Source organism: Apodemus sylvaticus, chromosome 1 (assembly GCF_947179515.1).
Source record: "Apodemus sylvaticus chromosome 1, mApoSyl1.1, whole genome shotgun sequence".
NCBI classification, from domain to species: Eukaryota; Metazoa; Chordata; class Mammalia; order Rodentia; family Muridae; genus Apodemus; species Apodemus sylvaticus.
This window is the reverse complement of record NC_067472.1, coordinates 114183361-114206193: the sequence shown is the minus strand read 5'-3', so window position 1 is coordinate 114206193 and position 22833 is coordinate 114183361. Positions and strand designations below refer to the sequence as shown.

General features: G+C 37.4%; 1 protein-coding gene across 10 annotated transcripts in view; it reads left to right on the top strand.

Moving 5' to 3' along the window:
- Positions 1-22833, top strand: part of Dlg2 (discs large MAGUK scaffold protein 2) — a 1203331-nt gene that overhangs the window by 813613 nt on the left and 366885 nt on the right. For all 10 annotated transcript variants that reach the window (XM_052158733.1, XM_052158754.1, XM_052158740.1 and 7 more), the window contains one exon: positions 3321-3389. In XM_052158733.1, the coding sequence (XP_052014693.1) occupies positions 3321-3389 (69 nt within the window). The remainder of the gene's footprint in view (positions 1-3320; positions 3390-22833) is intronic.

The window sequence follows — 22833 nt, the reverse complement described above, 5'->3', positions numbered from 1 at the left end:
TTCCTAGTAGTAGAAATATCCACTGGGTATAACCAGTCATGGCCAGTCATGGAGGGAATGGTATCTACTTGGTCCTAAGGGAAAGGTGTCTGTGACTTAAAAATGTTTATCATCGTCATCAAGGAGCATTTCACTGTAAAAATGCCCCTACATACACTGTAAAATTACTCACCATAGACAGTATACAAGTACCCACACACACACATACACTGTATATGGACCCCTATACACACTGTACAAGTACCTTCTATATACACCGTATAAGTGCCCACTACAAACACCATACAAGGTACCTTTATATACACTGTACATGGAGCCCCTACATACAGTATATAAGTATCCCCTACATACACTGTACGCAGACACCCTATACACAGTATACAAGTACATCCTACACACATGATGCTGTCTGTAAATAGAAAACTCCACTCTTATATGGTGTCTTGACTATCTGATAATTCACTATATTTATCTTCCTAGAGATAAAAGGTTCATTATATGTTGTGAATATCACATCTGTTCATTTTAAATTTACATTCTATCAAGAACTGTTTGACATGTATAGTGTCAAAAGATCCGTTTCTTTGAAAACTTTCTTGTCCTGGTATACGTTGTGTCACTAAACTGTAAACATAGCATCACCATCACCGTGTAGATTCAGGATAGAATAATTGTCATGCAGAGGTGGTGGAAAGTGAAACGACTCATTATTTCTTTGTTTTAATTATATGGGCTGGGCCAATAATGACAAAGTTATCAGGGCTTCGAATTATCCATTAATCATGATTAGTAAGCTATATTGATCTTTACCCAAGAACTATTGATACTTTATAATCAATTAGAAAATAAATATAAAGGATTGTATGGATGACACAAAAGAAATAAAACTACAAATAAATACATCAGAAAAGTACTAGTCTGGTCTACCTATAATTTCTTGGTTATAAGAATACTTACAGTGTGTAGCCAGTCATGGAGGGTATCGTATCTAATCGGTGGTATCTGACATTCTCATGAATTTAAAAAAAAAATGTTTATGGTAACTCCAAGTGTCACTTTTATTTTTTTGTTTTGTTTGTTGTTGTTGTTGTTGTTGTTGTTTTCAAGACAGGGTTTCTCCGTGTACTGGAACTCACTCTGTGGACCAGGCTGGCCTCGAACTCAGAAATCACCTGGCTCTGCCTCCCAAGTGCTGGGATTAAAGGCGTACTGGCATGTGTCACTTTTCATCTATTAAATTTTCATCAATTAAACTTAAGAAGTTGTGTGGCTAATGAGAAGGCTTAGTGTAAAGTCAGGGGCTGACAAGAAGGCTCAATGGAACTGGAGTTCAGCCACCTAGAATCCACAGGGTGGAAGGAAAGAACCAATCTCAGGCTGTTCCCTGATCTCTGTGTATGTGCTGCCTCTATCTATATAAGTCTATCTATTTATCCATCTATCTATCTATCCATCTATCTATCTATCCATCTATCTATTCATCTATCTATCTATCTATCTGCCTATCTACCTATCTATCTATCTCAGTCTCTCTCTCTCTATCTCACACAGGAACATGCAGGCACACAAATACACACATCTAGATAAATTAGTTTAATTTTTAAATTATAAAGTTAGTAATTCTAAGATTGGGGTGAAACTTATACAGACATATCCAGGGATGAGACACCTACTAAGTTATACCAAACATGAAGGTCATCCTTAAACATATGTACATATGAGTAGCACTAACTACAATTAGTAAACACATATGTATGCATGTATATATATATATATGTATGTATGTATAGAGAGAAACACTATATATGCTCTGAAGAGTACATGATAACATAAATGAAGAATAACATAGTAATTTGAAGTAGTTCATCTAAAACAAGTCACAACACAAGAAAAAAGTAACTATTATCAGTATGGTCATTGCAGCACTGCTTATAATATTAAAATAATAGAAATATTCTAATGATCCAACTACAAGAATGACATAATACATATGAATAGTAATATTATATTAAACTAAAATAATAGATATTTCCAAAAATGCTTCTAATATATTAAGAAAGGAAGTCATGTATGTGTGTGTTATGTACATGTATAAAATTATATAAAATGCATACGAATTTGTAAGGAGTTGGTAAGAATGTAAGGAGCACATGTTAGTAAAAGATGACATTCTTTCAGATCCAGTGTTGCTGTTGGATTACTGTTGAACCTTTCTCAGACAAAAGGTTCTCCATCTCTCTAATTGAAGTAGCTTTAGAATCAGCCTGGATAGCAATTCAGGCCCAGATGTTGATTAGATGACCTTAACCAAGCTCTAAATCTCTTTTCCCCTCAATTCTTCTATCTATTAAACAGAATCTGACCCATGGACTTGGTACAAACAAAGGATATAAGGATATAAAACATTTTTGGAAGATACTTGCTGATATAAATGATCATTGGTGCTAATTATTATTATGTTGATTTCAACTACTTTCATACAAAATCAGTCTTGCTATATTAAACCAAAACAAATTAATGAATCATATCAAATTTCAAGACTGATATTCAACAGTTTCAAGATTTGTCAAACACCTGAATGCAATGTAATCAGTAATTTACCAATAAATGTTGCACATTTGAGCTAATAAACTATTCTCACTTGTACATTGGTCTTTGGACATTTTTTTAATTCTCCACCTTAAAAGATACATTGCCTTCTTTTTCTAAAATCGCCTGAGTCCAGTTAGTGCTGCCTAGGAATGCATGAGTCGTGCGTGGCTAGCCTCTCATGAGCCAAGTGCCTAGACAGAAAAGGATGCTCCCTTCCCTAGCAGCCATGAGTTGTCAATAGCTTCTCAGCTAGGGCGGAACTTCATGAGCCCTTATCCCATTCATGCTAAGATATGGGCTGGCATGATCTGGTACAGGTCTTATCCATGCAGTCACAGTCACTATGAGCTCATATGTGCAATGTTCTTGTCATGTCAGGTAAATACAGTTCCAATAGAGACATCCACTGCCTCTGGATTTATGAAAGTCTTAGACAATATAAAAACACAAAACATCATACTCAAATTTATACTTTATGCTGTGTGTCATATTTAACTACCGTGTAAGGCTTGCTCCAGAATAATTGATGTTGAACCCAGGTAACAAGGGAACACTATCCTTTATCTAGAGGAGTGTTCTTTTCTCTAGTATACATTCCTACTTAGAACTAGAAACTGAATTTCTTATATAGTTCAATATCTGTTATTTTCTTGACAGACTTATTAAAATGCACAAAGGGATTTTACATAAATGTTCCTTTCTTACTTTGTTTTTCTTTGTTCTTACAGTCATTCCCAGCACAGTACTGCAACTCGCCAGCCTTCAGTGACTCTCCAACGGGCCATCTCCCTGGAAGGGTAAGAGAATAAATACTGCATTCTCTTATAATGAAGTACATAGCACAGACTGTAGGAAGCTGCTTCTCTCTTCCCACACACACTTCCTTCCCTCATTCTTCTCCTCCTCTTCCTCCTCCCCTCCTTCTCTTTCTTCCCTCTGTTTCCCTTACCCATACCTCTTCCCTACCCTGATAATTATTTATGAGTCCCAGCCATGGGAACAGGGACTAGATTTGCAATTCAGATGTAAAAATCTCACCTTTCCTTCACAGGATTCAATGTGACACAAATATTCATGTGTGTTTGAAATGCGTATAATCATTACACTGGACAGGCAATGTGTATGATTCATTAGGAGGACCCCGAGTGAGTACTTCATGCAATCAGCAGAGTGGTAGGGGGTAGGAGAGAAGGAGAGGAGAAAAGACAGAGCCTGGCTTTGTTTTCAGTGTATACGCTGACCTACATATAAAATTCACGAGTAGAGAGAGAACAGATATCTCAGTGGATACCTGTATAGCACCTCAGTTCGTGGATATTTCTTCAACAGAATAGTTCACAAATATTAGGTGTCCAGCTCTATCTGGCTGGCTGGCTATATAGCTAACTAGCCTCTCTATTCATCTATCTATCATATCTGGTTTTATTTCCAAAATAATCATATGAGATAATTATCTCTCTTGACTCTTTCTTTTAAGGCATAAGCAATATTCATAAAATAAAACAGTTTGTATTTGAAAATGTATCAAACTGTACTGTATAGACCTATTCCATATAATGTGATGTGAAAAGACTTTATTAAGGAGAGGGAAACAGGTCATATAATTCCTATGCTACATTTAGGCTATTACACAAAGCAAAGACTTTCCAGGATAACAAATAATAATAAACGAGAAAAGCATTGACTTTAGAAACTCTCATGTAAAATCAGTAACCTGTTTTGAATGGCCCAACTGTCTCTGCACATGATTCCTCATGGTAGATGTTGTTTGTGGTGGAGGTGCCAGTGTGGTGATCTATTTTACCAGTTGTCTTACTTCGCCTTGTTCTTAGGAGTGTTCTTGACACAGGGCTCAGTGTGGGACCTTCCTACACTGTGGTTATAAACCCAAAGATGAGACTTCGGCAAGTGCTAAATGATGCATCCTTTTAAAGCTATTTCCACTCCCTCTCTTTCTTTTTATTAAAAGAAGCTTATTAGCAGTTTGCCTAATAAGCATTTTGCTTTGCTTTCACCATTTTTTCCACTTGAGTTAAATGAACTCTGCTATAGACATAATCACTAATTCTAATTCTCTGATAAGATGAAGTAGCCAAAGGGGAGAATCGTATTGGATTCACCAACTTTCTGCAAAGTACCAAGTACTTACCAGTAGATGAATACAAATTTAGTCCAAATGCTCTGAAAATGAAAATAATAAGCAGAACAGATTTGGGTAACATCAATTCATTTGAAGAGCACACTGAACGCATAATCTCAAGCACATAAATATAAAATTGTTTATATCAATACCTCTGGGTTCTGAAATAATCTAGCATCAATTGACCATTTAAAAGGGAATATCTTGGCACCAAGCACACTATAGTCTATGCTATAGTCTATACCATGTATACCCAGCAGCTGCCATATTAAGATAACACAGCATGTAACTCTTACCACTAAGCACGTAGTTTTTTATATAGAACTGTTTTAAATAGAACAATGAGTCTTAATCGGGTTTGCCTTATTAAGGCATTAAATTCCTTAGAGGAGATAATCAACCAAAATTAGAAATCAAATTATTTTAAAACTTCTTTCTAATGCTTTTGTAAAATAAAAATAGCTACATAAAATAGTTATTAAATGAAATGTAGTTTTAAAATACCAAACAGCTATATAAGTTTTACCTAAGTTTCTATTTACATGACATAAAGTAAGCAGAGATATTTCTCCTTTTCAGGGAGAACCAGGGAGGCAGAAAATCTGTCTACCATAAAATTTCTGCTGTTTTTTAAATAGTATCCAAATCATTTATAACTATACCCTGTACAGCAAGACATAACAATAGCCCCATTACCAACCAGGCTCCATGCTTCCAGTTCAGCTTAAAAGACCCAATCCACACCTTAATCTCTTCTTTTTCCTGAGACTCTATCAAAGAAAAGTAACAGGATTTTTAAGGTGACGATGCCAGAGTGATAGAGCAAGTGGAATAGGTTGACTTCAAAATGTCACAAAAATCCACGTGGGAGTACTGGTGGATGACGCAGAACAGAGAAGCTCAGATTTAGATCCTATGGGAACAGGACCATGCACTCTATGATCCCAGGGCCAATCATCACAACTTAAATAACCATTATGTCCCAGTCCCCCAATGGAGGAATGAAACTTCAGAAAGAACCAAGCCCACATTTGCAGCCTCTTTCAATTTAACTGAGTACTTGGCATTCACTGTGGACATGGTGGCTTTTGCAGCAAAACTATCATGGATTTCTTTTTTCTTCATTACAATTTCATGGATGGGGGATCTGCAGAACTTGACAACTTGAACATATGGCATATTTTCTTCCTTTATTTAAGAGTATTGCTCTTTTCAGAGAAAGAAAACACTGTTTGGGGGTTTCTTTTTGACTACCCTAGTACTTCAGGATTCATTATTAACTAAGAACTACTAGAACATCTTACTGTGGCATCAGGGATCAATTTAATAATTCAACCATCTCCTAAGTGACTAGTGTGTTAGGGAACATATACAGGATGATTACTAGACAAAAGAGATGAGTTGTGTCCTGAGTAGATGGATAAGATTCCCTTAAACAACTCCAAATGTTGAACAGTTTAAAACTTAAGAATTATTTATTTCTGGAGTCTTCCAATTGCTACATTCAGATCATGGCTGACTGTGAGTTACTGAAACATCAAAAAGTGAAAAAAACTAATAAGGGATGCTATTCTATGTTAATGACATTTCTTAGGTTGTTTCTAGGGATGGCAACCATGAAAACTAATCACTGTGCAATAGCACTGTGTGGAAAGAGTTACAGCTCAGACGGAGTAAATCTACTCAGGAGAAAAGAACCCAGAGCAGGGCAGAGCAGCCTTAGGTCAATCAGAAGACCTGGGACTCTCCACTGAGATTGGGACATCTCTCAAGCTCCTGAGCTTTTCCTCACTCGGTGCAGAGCCCTTTTTTTTTTATGTTGCCTTGCATGGTTGTTTTTGAGACACCCTATGAGAATTTTCCAAAAAGCTTTGTTTCTGCATTAGTGAAACAGCTGAGTCGGAAGGTGCTGGCTGAGCTTTAGGAGAAGCTCTTAGGAAATGAGGAGGAGACCGAGCAGATTCTGAGAATGCCAATAAACATACTGCACTCCTCGGCCACACCTCTCTGTGCACAAAGCATGCACATACAAAACTACGTAGAAAAGTCATTTAAACCAAACCTCAAAACATTTTTCTGAAAATAAGAAGTTCACTCACTCTTCCATGGAAGCTATATGAGCTAATTTGTATGCTGGCCCCCAAGATAAAGCCCTCCATATGAGTGGCCAGTTAATGGACAATTTCATATTAGTTTATATAAATGAACACTGTCGTTTAAAAAATAAACTTATAATTTAGGCAGATCACCAGGCTAAATAGAAATTTATGCCTGTGGATATTCAGTCCTACATAATCTCTGGAAAGTAAAGGAAGAGAGGGATATGGGAGGGAGAGAGGAGCAGGAGGGGGAAAGGGGGCCTAGTTCAGATATGGGAGAATATAGAAGAGAAATACAGAGGGTCAGGAATTATGTATAAGTAATCAGAAAGTAGGTGTATAGCAGTGGGGAAGGGGGGAAATGGGCGTAGCCACTATAAAGTCCCAGATGCCAGGGAACCAAAAGGTTCCCAGGACCCAGCAGGGAGGTCTTTAGTCAAAATACCCAACAAAGGGGAGATAGAACCTGTAGAGACCATAGCCAAGGGATAGGCATGGTCCCCAGTTAAGGGAGGGGGCTACCCAGCCACCTCAAAAATATTACTCCAGTATTCCTCCTGTCAAAAGGAAATGCAGGGACAAAGAGTGGAGCAGAAACTAAAAGAAAGGCCATCCAGAGACTGTCCCACCTAGGGATCCATCCTGTATACAGACATCAAACCCAGACACTATTGCTGATGCCAAGAAGTGCTCGCTGACAGGAGTCCTTGTATAGTTGTCCCCTAAGAGCCTCTGCCAGAGCCAGACCTATACAGATGCAGGCTCTGTATAAGTTCAAACATTTGACTGAGCGCAGGGATCCCAATGGAAAAAGTTAGGGCAAGGACTGTAAGAGCTAAAGGGTTTGCAACCCCATAAGAAGAATAACAATATCAACCAATCAGAAGCCCCAAAGGTCCCAGGGACTAAACCACCAGCCAAAGAATACACAGGTGTGGGGAGATAGATACACGGCTCAGCTAGATATGTAGCAGAGGATTTCCTTATCTGGCATCACTGGAAGGGGAGCCCCTTGGTCCTGTAAAGTCTTGATGACCTTGGATAGGAAAACACTAGGGTGCTGAGGCAATGGTGGGTGAGCAGGTAGGGGAGCACCCTCAGAGAGGCAGAGGGAGGGAGGAGGGAATAGGGAGCTTGTGGACAGGAAACTGGGAAAGGGGATAATGTTTGAAATGTAAATAAATAAAATAACCAATAAAAAATAAATTTCCATTCTGTCATGGGCTACACAGCAAGAGAGAGAGAGAGAGAGGGAGGAAGGGAGGGGGAGGGAGGGAGGGAGGGAGGGAGGGAGGAAGGAAGGAAGGAAGAAAGGAAGGAAGGAAGGAAGGAAGAAAGAAAGAAAGAAAGAAAGAAAGAAAGAAAGAAAGAAAGAAAGAAAGAAAGAAAGAAAGAAAGAAAGAAAGAAAGAAAGAAAGAAAGAAAGAAAGAAAGAAAGAGAAACAAAGCACACACATGTGTGATTCTGTTAGGAACTCTGGGAAGAAACTGAAAGGAGAAATAAAAAGCAGAAGAGAGGGGGGTATGGAAGACACCCTCTGCCAGCTTTTACTTCATTCATAAATAGGAGTGGAGCCGGGTGTGGTAGCACACGCCTGTAATCCCAGCACTTGGGAGGCAGAGGCAGGTGGATTTCTGAGTTCAAGGCCAGCCTGGTCTACAGAGTGAGTTCCAGGACAGCCAAGGCTATACAGAGAAACCCTGTCTCGAAAAACCAAAAAAAGAAAAAGAAAAAAAAAATAGGAGTGGAAACATTGCCAAACATTTTAATAATGCATGCAAATGACAGGACATGATCATAACAGATATACTCACGGCCAAAGAGTATCCTAAAGAAACAGGCGATTGCAGCAACAACATAGACTTCAAAGCAGCTCAGCATAAGTAGACTTTAGCAATATGGGGAGTCAGTAGAGTTACCAAGACAAGGAATCGCCTTTGATGTGCTTGATTCTCACCAGGGGTGGCCTGGGCTGAATTCTGAGGATGGGGAGAAGAGGATGAGCACAGAAAGAAAGAGGAAGTCACAAACAGAACTCTAGAAGGGTTTTGATAGAGCTGCTGAGATTAACAAGCACCGTAAACTGTTCAGGGCTGTTCTTTGCCTGGTACAGATCCCTTTTTATACAGTCGTTTTAGAACGACTATATAGGAAAACAAATTTCTAAGCTATGAACTTTCATAACTGAAAGCTAATATAGGAGCTCGTAACTGCTCCTTATAACAAGTTCTTAGGAAATGAGGGTTGTGCGTCTTTTGGAACATTAAAAAAGAAACTCTATGAGTTAAATGTTTAATCTACCTGCCCCCAACCACCTCTCTCCCAAGTCACTAAGTCTGTAAGTGCCCAAAGCCAGTTTACTCTTTCAGACTGACTATCTTGTAGACATCACCAATGTGCCTTTTCAACAAGACAAGAACCATCCCACAGGGGCACCGTGGGCCGCTCTAAGCTCATGAAAAGTTACCTCACATGACTGCTCCCACGTGAGACCCGATGAAGTATCCTTTTCCAGAAAAAAACTTTGGAAATAAGATTTTTAAGTTGTAATATTTATTATCTACTGCTCTTGCCTGGATAGTTTTTTTGGTAAGTAAAATTGCTTCCTATTTCTCAAAATGATACTAAGTAGCCTTAGAATCAGGTCATGATTCAATTAGGGTTTCCAGTCTCCTCCACCGCTGTGTAAGGTTGAGCTCCTCCCATCTATCACACCACGCAACAAGATGGAGGTAAAAAATGTCTACTAGCTCAAACACAGGGGTTCTCAACCCTCCTGATGTTTTGATTCTTTAATGCAGATACCCATGTTGTGGGTGACCCCCAACCATGAAATTATTTATGTTGCTATTCCATAACTGTAATTTTGCCTCTGTTATGAGTCATATATAATAGCTGAAATATAGGATATTTGATATGTGGCCCCTAAAAGGTCATGACCTACCCATAGTCTGACATTTTGGAAGTGATCATTTTGCTTCTAGACTTCAAAGTCTATTCCTATGAGCCTGAACATTGAGGAACCCATTTCTCTTCATGTCTAGGAATATGCAGCCCTCTGAGACAGGTAGCTTCAGGCATCCTTACTCATTTCCTGGGAGAGTAGTCCACAATGCTATTCAGCTTCTGAGGCAATTTCCTCCAGTATACTTCTCAACCCTTACCCCATAAGGTAATGTCAGTAGTGAATGAATGGGGACTAATCTGCTGACATATGTATCAAGATATAGAGGTATTCTTTCAAATTTGAAGAAGAAGCCTTGTTCAAGTTGTTTGTTACTAAGATCAGTGATTAGACATTGGAGCCATTGTTTACCACAGAAAGAGCAGGCCTGTGACCCACAACTATAATTCCAGCTCTCAGAGGCTAAAGCAGTAAACCTTTGAGTTCTAGTTGACTTCTTGCACAGCTATACAGTAGTATGTTATCTAAAAAAATAAATAAATAAATAAAAGAGGAGGGCAAAAAGGGAAGTAGGGCATGGAGAAAGAGAGAGGGAGAATGAAGGAAAAGTTTAGAAAAAAAGTTTAGCAATTCCTTACAAACAGAGAGGCACATGGAGATTTCTGTATATTTCTACAATGTTTAAATACTACATACAGCTAAGTACCACATATACTTCTTTATTTTCTGTCGACTTCTTTATTTTACCACTTTCTTTTTAATAGTGCATATGCATATGTGTCTGCATGTGAGTGCAGGTACAGATGAAGAGGCAGAGATACCCCTGGAACTGGAGTTACAGATGATTGTGGCTGACCCAAATGGGTGCTAGGAATGGAATGCCAGTCCCTTGCAAGAGTAGGATATGTATGCTCTTAACCAATGAGTGACGCCGCCTTTTGCTTCCTGCCTGTTTACGTCATTATACAGCCATATGAAGAATGTATTTACAGAACAGATAAAAAAATAAATTAAGGAAACTAACAGCAGATAGTCGGTGTTTAAAGTGTTTCAAAGACATTGAATCCCCCCAGGAACCTGAATCCCCCCGGAACCCGAACCTCTGCAAAAAAAAAAAAAAAAAAAAAAAAAAAAAAATCTGAACAGACCCGCCTCTGGAGTTAATAAAGCTTCAAAGTGGGATTTCTTTTTTTTTTTATTTTTCTTTTTTTTATTCGATATAATTTATTTACATTTCAAATGATTTCCCCTTTTCTAGCCCCCCCACTCCCCGATAGTCCCGTAAGCCCCCTTCTCTTCCCCTGTCCTCCCTCCCACCCCTTCCCAGTTCCCCGTTCTGGTTTTGCCGAATACTGTTTCACTAAGTCTTTCCAGAACCAGGGGCCACTCCTCCTTTCTTCTTGTACCTCATTTGATGTGTGGATTATGTTTTGGGTATTCCAGTTTTCTAGGTTAATAACCACTTATTAGTGAGTGCATACCATGATTCACCTTTTGAGTCTGGGTTACCTCACTTAGTATGATGTTCTCTAGCTCCATCCATTTGCCTAAGAATTTCATGAATTCATTGTTTCTAATGGCTGAATAGTACTCCATTGTGTAGATATACCACATTTTTTGCATCACTCTTCTGTTGAGGGATACCTGGGTTCTTTCCAGCATCTGGCATTTATAAATAGGGCTGCTATGAACATAGTAGAGCATGTATCCTTATTACATGGTGGGGAATCCTCTGGATATATGCCCAGGAGTGGTATAGCAGGATCTTCTGGAAGTGAGGTGCCCAGTTTTCGGAGGAACCACCAGACTGCTTTCCAGAGTGGTTGTACCAATTTGCAACCCCACCAGCAATGGAGGAGTGTTCCTCTTTCTCCACACCCTCTCCAACACCTGCTGTCTCCTGAATTTTTAATCTTAGCCATTCTGACTGGTGTAAGATGAAATCTTAGGGTTGTTTTGATTTGCATTTCCCTAATGACTAATGAAGTTGAGCATTTTTTAAGATGCTTCTCTGCCATCCGAATTTCTTCAGGTGAGAATTCTTTGTTTAACTCTGTACCCCATTTTTAATAGGGTTGTTCGGTTTTCTGGAGTCTAACTTCTTGAGTTCTTTATATATATTGGATATTAGTCCTCTATCTGATGTAGGATTGGTGACGATCTTTTCCCAATTTGTTGGTTGCCGATCTGTCCTCTTGATGGTGTCCTTTGCCTTACAGAAACTCTGTAACCTTATGAGGTCCCATTTGTCAATTCTTGCTCTTAGAGCATACGCTATTGGTGTTCTGTTCAGAAACTTTCTCCCTGTACCGATGTCCTCAAGGGTCTTCCCCAGTTTCTTTTCTATTAGCTTCAGAGTGTCTGGCTTTATGTGGAGGATTTCTAGCCTTACCCCTGCTAAGGCCCCTAACCTGCAAGGACTCACCAGCGGTGGGGGGTGAACCTTCAGAGATTAAACCTAAAGCCCTTGTTAGGAGCAGTAGAGACTCACCCTGGCGCTGCCCTGCCTGCAGCCATCTTTCCTTACCATTTCTTTCCCTGTTTCCTGTTTCCACCTAAGCTCTTACAAAGCTCATTTTTTGTTTGCCTGCTCACTATTGGGTTGTTTTTTTTTTCCTATTTCCTTAACCAAAGAAACATCCTTTCCTGGGTCCTGTAATCTTTCTTTCCATGTACAGAGCTGACACTACAAACGGTGTCAGGAAACTTTACAGAGTGCCCAGAATTTGTCAGTGCTAAAAAGTGCTGTGACTGCACGGAGAGAGGAGATATTTAAGGACTTCCCAAGCTCCAATGCTAAAGCTCTCAGGGGGCCTGGATTTCTATTGCCATCTGCTGTTGAAATAGCAACTATGAACAAATAAACACATTTTTTTTGTAAGACAAAACACCTAAGTTTTATTACAACTTGGCTAATGTGGAGGCCATTTATACAAGGTATGGAAGTCGATATGGTTTTGAGATCAAAAACTAAATTTCTTAAGAGGGTTAATACCAATAGAATTAATTGCTAATTTGATTCCCCTGAAAAGGCACTAAATTAGAAAGAGAAAAATAATACTTTTACATTTTTGGCTTGTGTTTTATCCACAGGAGAATTTGGACTAAAACACTATTTTTTAGAAATAGTTCTTATTTTATGTGCGTAATCTAAACTAATGTGATTACTTACTACCATTAAGCAAATCTTCTTTGAAACAATTTTTACTTTTAATAAATTGGTTTAATAAAGGCCTCAAAGTAAATTATAAATTAACTGTCTCCTCATTAATATGCAATTAGGAAAACCCCAAAACAGAGAGCTTTTGGACATTCAACTGGAAAATTACTCCTCTTAATACCCATTAATACAAGTAATAATAGAGTCACAATGACACTGATTGAAACAGTGCTGGATAACTGGTTATATACCAATGAGTCAAAGAGGAATACAGAAAATCACAAGCTTCAAGTTTATTAGGCAGTAGATACAGATACCCTTATTCTGTGGCAGGGTTTAGTTACTCAAACTGTGATATTTATCAGTCTCAAGCCTCCTAATGTGCCAACAAGACCAACCTGTTCTTTAAATTCACATCACATCTCTCTATAAATACTGTCATTTTTAATAGTATCTTTGCAGAATTAACACTACTCTTACAGACTTTTGTCTATGTTGCTGCCAGTAAATGAATTCAGTTGGAAATAGAATGTTTTAAAGAATGAAAGAAAGAAAAAAGAAAGAAAGAAAGAAAGAAAGAAAGAAAGAAAGAAAGAAAGAAAGAAAGAAAGAAAGAAAGAAAGAAGAAAGACAGGAAGGAAGGAAGGAAGGAAGGAAGGAAGGAAGGAAGGAAGGAAGGAAGAAAGAAAGAAAGAAAGAAAGAAAGAAAGAAAGAAAGAAAGAAAGAAAGAAAGAAAGAAAGAAAGAAAGCAGTGTCATCTCTTTATTCATTCTACCACAGAAAAGGAAATAATGATCAATCACACAAACCAATGTAAATCTATTACTGTGAGAAGTTCTATAAAAGAGGGAGGACTGTAATGCCCTGAGAACCTATACCTATAGCTGCGGATCTGACCTCATAAAGAGGTCAAGGCTTTCATGGGAAAGTGAAGATAGACAACAACTGGACAAAGAGGAAAGCACCATCATTAGTTGCTGGACACTGATTGTACATTACTTAACTGAGTACAAACTGAGTGCAACATGGATCAGTAGTAGTTGCCATTTAGAAATGTTTCATGGGAAGCTGACTCATCCTGGATCCGCTGTCTCCTCCAGAAATGCTGTAGGATGCAGACTTCTGGTTTCTCATAAGGATGGTGTGCTACAAAGACATAATTTTCTTACCCCTGCCTCTGATTAGTTCTGCTGTTCTGCTCATTACTTGATGCCTTTCCTGTTTATCTGCCTGCGTGCTGGAGCTGACATCCTTCCCGCCACCGCTGCTTCCTACCCATCTCTATCATTTTACTGTCTATCCTCACTCTCCCGGTCTCTCAATGAATTTTCTTCTTTTATTTTACTTACTATTTTTATTCACTTTTTCTAAATGAAAGAGAATTTATGTGGCTACCATTTGTCAGCCTGAACTTGATTGTTCATCTTGAGACATCCATCTTTATATATCCAAACTAAATCTGGTGTTTTTCTCTGCATACAGTGTTCATCCCTCAGAGACTCTCAAATTCCATTATGATTTTTGTTTACTTCCTTCCCCTGGCCAATTATAAGACAGCACATCCATATTCTCTGACACAGGCCAGATGCTTCTCAGCTATCAAAGAAAAAGCCAGTGGTCTTTATCTTTACTTAATCTCTTTGATGATTTTCAGGACTGGCAGATGATTCTTCCACCAAAGTATATTTCTGCACTGACAGTCATCAATATTGACTATGTTTCATGTGTGATAAAATCTCTTACTTATGCTATAGTCTTATTACTCAAAGAAAATTATGCCAGAGATACCCATCTAATAAGTCATGGATTGATAGATTATCACTTAATTCATTGATTCAACAAAACATGTGTGGAATGTCTATCATGTTTCAGATATTCAGCTATAGACTTTGAGAAGATGATCATGGAAATAACATCCAATTCCTACTCCTGAGTGGCAACTCCTGTTGCCATTTAATGGGGGCAACAGAATATAACTGTTGACTATACGCAATGGCATTCATCTCTGTAATTTCAAGGCAAAAGGCAGAGAAGCTGATTTGAAGAAAACTTGTAGCATTGTCCAAGCACAGTTCTGATACTCATGTGACAGGAGACATAACCATGTAAAAACACCTTCTTCAAACACGGAAGTTCTGTATGCATGGTGGCTGCTGTCAAGAGCTGGATCATTTTATTTCTCAGCATAAATTTGAAAAATTCTCATGGAGACTAGAAAAAAAACACACTTTCCAGAGCCTACTAAATTTTGCAAACAATAATTCCTTGTTGAAGGAAGGTTATGAACATTGGTAGGAAATTACATTTTGATATCATGGTTGCACATTAATAAAATGTGCAAGCAATCATCTTGTGCTCATATGTTTCTTGCTGCTGTAAACAATGCTTGAAAAGAAGTAATTTAAAGAAAGGAGACATTTTTTGCCTACAATCTGATGGGATCATTCCACCATGGCAGGAAGATATAGAACCATGAGCCAGAGGCCTTCTAGTCACAACACATCCATAGGAAGGATGCAGTGACAAGTTAATGAGTGAGGTCAGCTGATTAGTTTTTCTTTCTTACACATCCTGAGACTCCAGCCCATGAAATGGTGCTGCCTGTATTCAGGATAGGTCTTCTCACCTAAGTTAACCTAATTGAGATAAGTCATCACAGGTGTGTCTAGTATCTTGTCTCCTAGGTTTCAATCAGTGTTAATCATCACATCTCCCATTCTAGTACCTTCTCTGCATATTTAGGGTCCATGCTCCTCAAGTCTGTCTCTGTAGTAAACAAATCAAGAATAAATTTAAGAACAAAGCATCTTGATTTGTCTGTTCTTTTTAGCTCCAACAACAAGCTGTATAACCTGGAATTTCTATGAGCCTGTTTCTTTTATCTATAATTTAACCAGTAATGTCTCCTTCATATAATTGAAGTGATTTAAATGTATAAAAATATTTTCAAAATTTAATTTTTAAGTGTGTCTCTGTGTGTGTGTGTGTTTGTGAATTAACATGTACCTGTATCTATACATGCCCTGGAGGCCAAAAAAAGGCCACCCAATCCCCTGGAATGAGTTAATGTAGCTGTGAGCCACCCAATATATGTGTTGGGAGTTAAACTCCAGCCCTCTGGAAGGACAAGAAGTTCTCCTAACCACTAAACCATATCTACAACCCCTTATGATAGCTCTTAATGAGCCAATAATAAGTTCCCTTGCTTGTGTTTTTCCTGATATCTCATCTATCCCCTCTGTGGTAAACTAGAAACTCTTCCCTCCATACCCTCTATAAGGAATCAGTTAAACAAACAACTCCAGAAAGATGGTCAGGAAACTGGAAGTGGAATATAGCAAACACACACACACACACACACACACACACACACACGCACACGCACACGCACACGCACACGCACACACACACACACACACACACACCAACAAACACAAACACGAACAAGAGCATATCCCATTTAAAAGGGATACCAAGTATTCAATTGCCCTTCTACACTCAAAGAAACTCTACCAATTTCCTATTGGTAGAGTTTCAGAAATGGCAGTAATGTAAGTTTCAAATATCTGAGGATCTTTTCTCATTACACATAACAAAGTACATTTGGAGCTAATGTATGTGCAGACTAACTCACATGCATTCTCTACACATGCTTGGAGATAACATTTAGAAATTTATGGGAAACTTTGTAAACTTAGCACCAGGATTTCTTGTTGGTTCCATACATAGCTGATCAAAACTATCACCCAGTTTAAAATTTAATGGTTTCTCCTTATTTTGTGCTTCTATCTCCTCTAGATTAGTTGTTCTCAACCCCTGGGTCATAACCTTTTTAGGATCAAACTACCCTTTTACCCAAGACCATTGGAAAACACAAATATTTATATTCTAATTAATAACAGTAGCAAAATTACAGTTATGAAGTAGCAATGAATTTTCTGGTTAGGGGTCACCACTACATGAGGAACTGTATTGAAAGGTTGCAGCATTAGGAAGGTTGAGAACCATTGAGCTAGATGAATAGCCCTAGATGCGTATCTCTTGCATCCCACCTGTCTTGTAGCCACTAAGTAGGATCCCAAACAGACTAGGTTTAATAAAGTAACGTAATTTGTTAAAAACTTCTTTTCCTAAAGTAACCTGAAGAAAATGGCAAACCTTGTACCTTACTTAGGTGACAAACTGTCTCCCATTCCATTCACTATTGCTATAGACATAAGCCACCTCATTTCCTTTCATTTGTTATGATTTTGGGGACAGACCTCAGACCCTTGCTCATGATAGACATACTTTCTGCCAGTTGGTATTGTGCTGTCCCTACTGCCTAAGACAACACATTTTCTTGCTGTGTATGTTTGTAAAGGCTTTAATAAACAGTGGTAAGAGTATGATTATTGTTGTCCCTGCTAGAACAATCTTGAGCAAGAATGTAGACCTTTCTAAACCACTATCTTTTTCATCTTTAGATGAATATAATAATAGCAAACTTATAAAGATATAAATTCTTAACAAATTATATTGATTATAACTAAGACTAAAACTCATTTCTCTAACAAAACAAACAAATTTATATTCTATTTGGGTATGGAACTAGAATTTAGGGCTCACAGTGAAGAATGAGAGTAACCATTCCAGTTGCTGCTTTTCCCCTCTTGCCTGATCTGCTCTCCTCTTCCACCTGAGAGCCATCTGAGGTACACCAGTTCTTGAGTAAATGCACTGGACACTCTAGAGATGCTTCAGTGGGTAAACACTTTCTATACAAGTGTGAGAACTGGGATTCAGATCCCTGAGGTCCATGAAATCCTGAGTGGGAGAGGTGGTCCATCTGTGATTCCAGTATGCAGACAGCAACAGAGACAGATCTTCCAGTCGAGATTGCTTGTTAGACCAGCAAAATTGGTAAGTTCGCTTCAGTACATAAGGTAGAAAATGATCAAGGACAGCACCCAATATCAGTCTCTGTCCTCTACCCATTAGCGCACACACACACACACACACACACACACACACACACACATATACACACACACACCTGCACCTACAATGTGAACATTGTTGTATACTCACAAAAATTAAAATAAATAAAATTTAAAAACAAAATAAAGCAAATGCATATGGGCTTAGTGAGATGGCTCAGCAATTAAGAGCATGAACTGCTCCTGGAGAGGACTTGAGTGATTCCCAGCCTCTACTTCAGGTGGCTCACAACCACCTGAACTATAGATTGCAACCTTTTTCTGGTCTCGGAGGGGGCCACATGCACAAATACGCACAGAGAGATACAGGCATATATACAAATGATTTAAAATATTGTAGGGATTCTTTGCCTAGAACAAGAGTAGTTATGGGAAACAAGGAATGATTTTTCAGGGGAGAAATGAAGTAAAGAATTCACCTTTCCCAATACAGTGCTGAACTTCTGATATACGCACCTATCTAACACAGAGAATCCTTTCAAGTGGGGCTTTTGAGAGTTCTAAGTTGGCCTTATATGAGAGTTCAGGCTGGAAAATGCATATTATTTTTGTTGTACATTGCCATTCTTGTTAGATCAAATTTGGTCACCCTGTAGGTGTCCTCTCCATTTCCAATCTCCAGTGCCATGGTCTTCCTTTATTTGAACTTGTTTATGCATTAAACTCACCTGCACAGATATGTAAATAATGTTTGGAAATTAATTTCAAAATTATTTGTTGAGCACATACCTTTGTGCCACAGATTTGCCAAATGTTGAAGACACAAGAATAGAGGAAAGGGACTTATTTATTAAATGCATCTGTTTAGCAGACTTTACTTTTTCCGGGCAATGTTGGGTTTACAGCAGAAAGTAGAGCATACTATCTGCCCTGACATATGTACAGCCTGTCCAATTACCAACATATTCCACAAAAGAGACACAATTGTCAAAGGTGGTAAACCGGCATTGCCTATAGATATCTCAATCTCATATTAATGTTCTGTTTCAGTGTTTTTTCTTATATGGATGTGGACACATGTATAGCAGCATGTCCATATGATTATGGCATCACAGAATACAGACAGCCTGCTGAAACTACCGATTCCTCATATGTAGATTCAACTAATTTAAGACTGAAAATAAGTTTTCTTTAATCATGTCACACTAAAGATTTCAGACATTACAATCTTGTCATTCCATGAGCAACAGTATAAAAACTACTTAAACATGACATTTACACTGTATTGGTATTAAAGAGTCTAGAGAGATCATAATACATAGGATTTATATAATTAACATTCATATGATTTTTGCTTTTATGTAAAGAACTTGGGAATCCATAGATTTTAGTATTAACTGGGGCTTCAGAAACCAGTCACTAGAAACTACCATGGAATAAGTGTAGTTTACCTCCTTAAATGTTTCTGGTCTCTGGCAACAACTGATCATTCTCCTGTCTTTAAATTTTTTACTTTCTCAGAATGCCATACATATTTTTGGTCTCATTTAGTATACCACTTTTTCATGTTGAATTCTTTAACTTAGTAATATGTATTTAAGTTTTCTCTGTTCCCTTTTATGGCTGAAAAGCTCATTTCTCTTTGCTGCTAAATAACATCTCATGTTCAGCATATTCCACAGTTTATCCATTCATGGGCTGCAGAATATTTTAGTGGCTACCTACTTCAAGGGTCAAAAAGAAGGCTGCTACAACGATCCCTGTATAGTCCTTTACAGACATAAGTTTTTAGTATTTGGGTAAATACCAATGAACATAACTGATAGGTTGTATGATAAAGCTATGCCTGGTTCTACAGGAAGCAACCAAGGCTTTTCCAAAGCAACTGAGGCATGTCATGTCTCCAATAACCAGTACATGAGTGGGAGTATCTACTGATATATATCCAGTACATGAGTAGGAGTATCTACTGATATATATTCAATACATGAGTGAGATTATCTACTGATTTATATCCATACCAGCACTTGCTCTTTGTGGTATGCTGCCTTTTAGGAAGGCTACTAGGTAGATAATGTTATTCCATTGTTGTTTTAATGAATTTCCTAAATGACCTCAAATGTGAATCATCTTGTACATAAAAATTATGTTCATAATTTAATAATAATTTAATTACCATATAAGGTATTAGACACCATTCTTGCATTTTTGACAAGTTGTTTTTTCATAGATTTTTTTTTCCTTCTCTATAGCATCTTTTTATGTGCTAGTCTATCTGGATAGCTTGCTCTAGAGGTCTTTGGCTCTTTTTAAGTTATATAACTTATGTTCTTTTTGCTAACTTTCTAACTGACATAAAAACAAAATCAAAAAAGGTATATGATTAATTTACCATTCAATCTTTCATTCATGCATACATCATATAATGTTTACACCAAGTTAAACATATACATATATATAAGAAACCACATTATATCTATATGTTTATATTTATATTTGATTATATAATATATTATATATTATATATTCAAAACAGATCTATGATCATACTAGCATTTAATAGCATACCAAAAAATCTTAATCCAATCAAACTCTAATTTGGCACCTGATACTTAACTCCCTATGACTCCCCACTTCCCTGGGTGTCTAGTGATGGACAATCTACTCCCCACTTCTGTAAGGCCAACTTTCCATACTTCACATATGATTGTGATCACTCAGTACTTGTCTTTCTATAGCTGCCTTATTTCAGAGAATATAATGATCTCTAGTTATACCCATTATCATAATAATAACACTTCATTCTTTTTTATTCTCTTCACAGTATATTTTGTAGAGCCTCTTCTTATTTTAATAAAGTCTTCTAATCAATTCTTTATTTCATGAGTCATGCCTTTGAACTTGCATCTCAAAAAAATAGACAAACAGAATATCCATTAGATTTTTAACCGTTATTGTCTTCTACATGTTGTATATTATACTTTATATACTTTAACTCTGCTGTTTTGAGTTAACTTTTCTGAATGGTGTTTTTGGTTTTGGTTTTTGGTTTTAGTATGTGTCTGTCCTATTTTTCCAGTGTTAGTTATAAAACTCTTCTGACCCAGTAGATAATCTTTGCTGAGAACTGTTACCAGCCTCTGCTGTGGACTTGTGCACCTTTGGCTGCATTGCTTTGGTTTTTATTCGTGGCTAGCATCCCAGTGTCTTGATTAATGCCTCTCCTTTGTTAAACTTTGAATCAGTGATGTCAGTCTCCCAACTTTATTTCTTTCTATGTTTTATTTACTCCTCTGTATTTTTCTAGGTTTCCATATTAATTTTAAAATTGGTTTGTTTATATCCACAAAATAACTTACTGAAATTTTTATTGAGATTGTTCTGAAGCATTAAAATAAATGAGAATACATTGCATATTCTTAACGAATCTGCAATAACCCCTCCATTTATTTACTTCTTTGTGGTTTTTTATTATAGTTGTATAGTTTTGCTTATGAAAAATTTCTACTTATTTCTGTATATTTGTCCATAAGTATTTTATATTAATGTACATGCTAAATGATATTACAGTTCCCATTTCTCCTTATTTTTCTAGTGTATGAGAAAATGATTGAGTTTTATGTACTAACCTTGTATCCAAAACCCATGTTGAAATTGCTTACTAGTTTCTGATTTGATTGGAGTGGTGGATTTAGTTCTGTTGTTCCTTTGGAATTTCCATATAGAAAATTACATCATCTATAAATAAAGACGTTTATAGACAAAGTTTTGTTCCTGCCTTCCAAGCCCATTAACTCTCAATTTCCTTTTCTAAGCTTATTTAATTATCTAGACTTTCCTTGGTACTACAGAACAGTGATTGAAGTAGCATATTTGCCTTCATCTTAGTAGGAAAGTTTTGAGTTTCTCACCATGAGCTGTAGATATTGTGTAATTTTTTTATGATCAAATCAAAAAAGTTCCTATTTACTGGGAGCTGTTATCACAAATACCTGTCAGTAATATACACTTGTGTCAGATGCAGCTCAAGGCATGAAAAAGGCACTAAGTAATCAAAGAATCAAAAGAAAATTCAAGTCTACAAATAAATGATTATTGTTGTCATGGTTACAACCTTAGCATTCTGATACATATACCTCTTTATTATAAACTCCTGGGAAGCAAAAACTGTCTGCTTTAAGCATTATAAAGCTTTCCTGAACTATAGTATTCTCTCAACTGATATTAATTCAGAGAGTTAAGAGAGAAATCATGGTTACTAGGATAGTTACTATGCAAGACTAATGCAATGGATTTCCAGGAAAGCTAATGTTTAGGAGCAGGAATGATAATGAATGCTCCTATACCAGTTAAGGGCACAGGAATTCTCTCCAAGTATATAAAATGGACTAAAACTACAATGCAAATAAATAAAAATAGAATTACATTTATAATTACAATCACAGATGGGAAAATAACACTAAAAAAGGCCAAACGAGGGAGAGTCAGGCCTTTGAAGAAAAGTTAGTAATTTAAACAAAGTCAAGGACTTTTAAGAAAATAATTTTTATTAAAATTACATAGACTATTACATAGACTATTTCTATGTATCAGAACAGTGAGGCTTTGAATATTTGTTAGAGGAAAGTGCTGTGTTCATGCCAGTGTCCAAAGTTGATGTTACAAATGCTACCATATTAAGGCCGAAAAAAAATGTGGTATATATACACAATGGAGTACTATTCTATTCAGCCATTACAAACAATGAATTCATGAAATTCTTAGGCAAATGGATGGAGCTAGAGAACATCATACTAAGTGAGGTAACCCAGACGCAAAAGGTGAATCATGGTATGCACTCACTAATAAGTGGATATTAACCTAGAAAACTGGAATACCTAAAACATAATCCACACATCAAATGAGGTACAAGAAGAACGGCGGAGTGGCCCCTTGTTCTGGAAAGACTCAGTGAAGCAGTATAGGGCAAAACCAGAACGGGGAAGTGGGAAGTGGTGGGTGGGAGGAGAGGGGGAA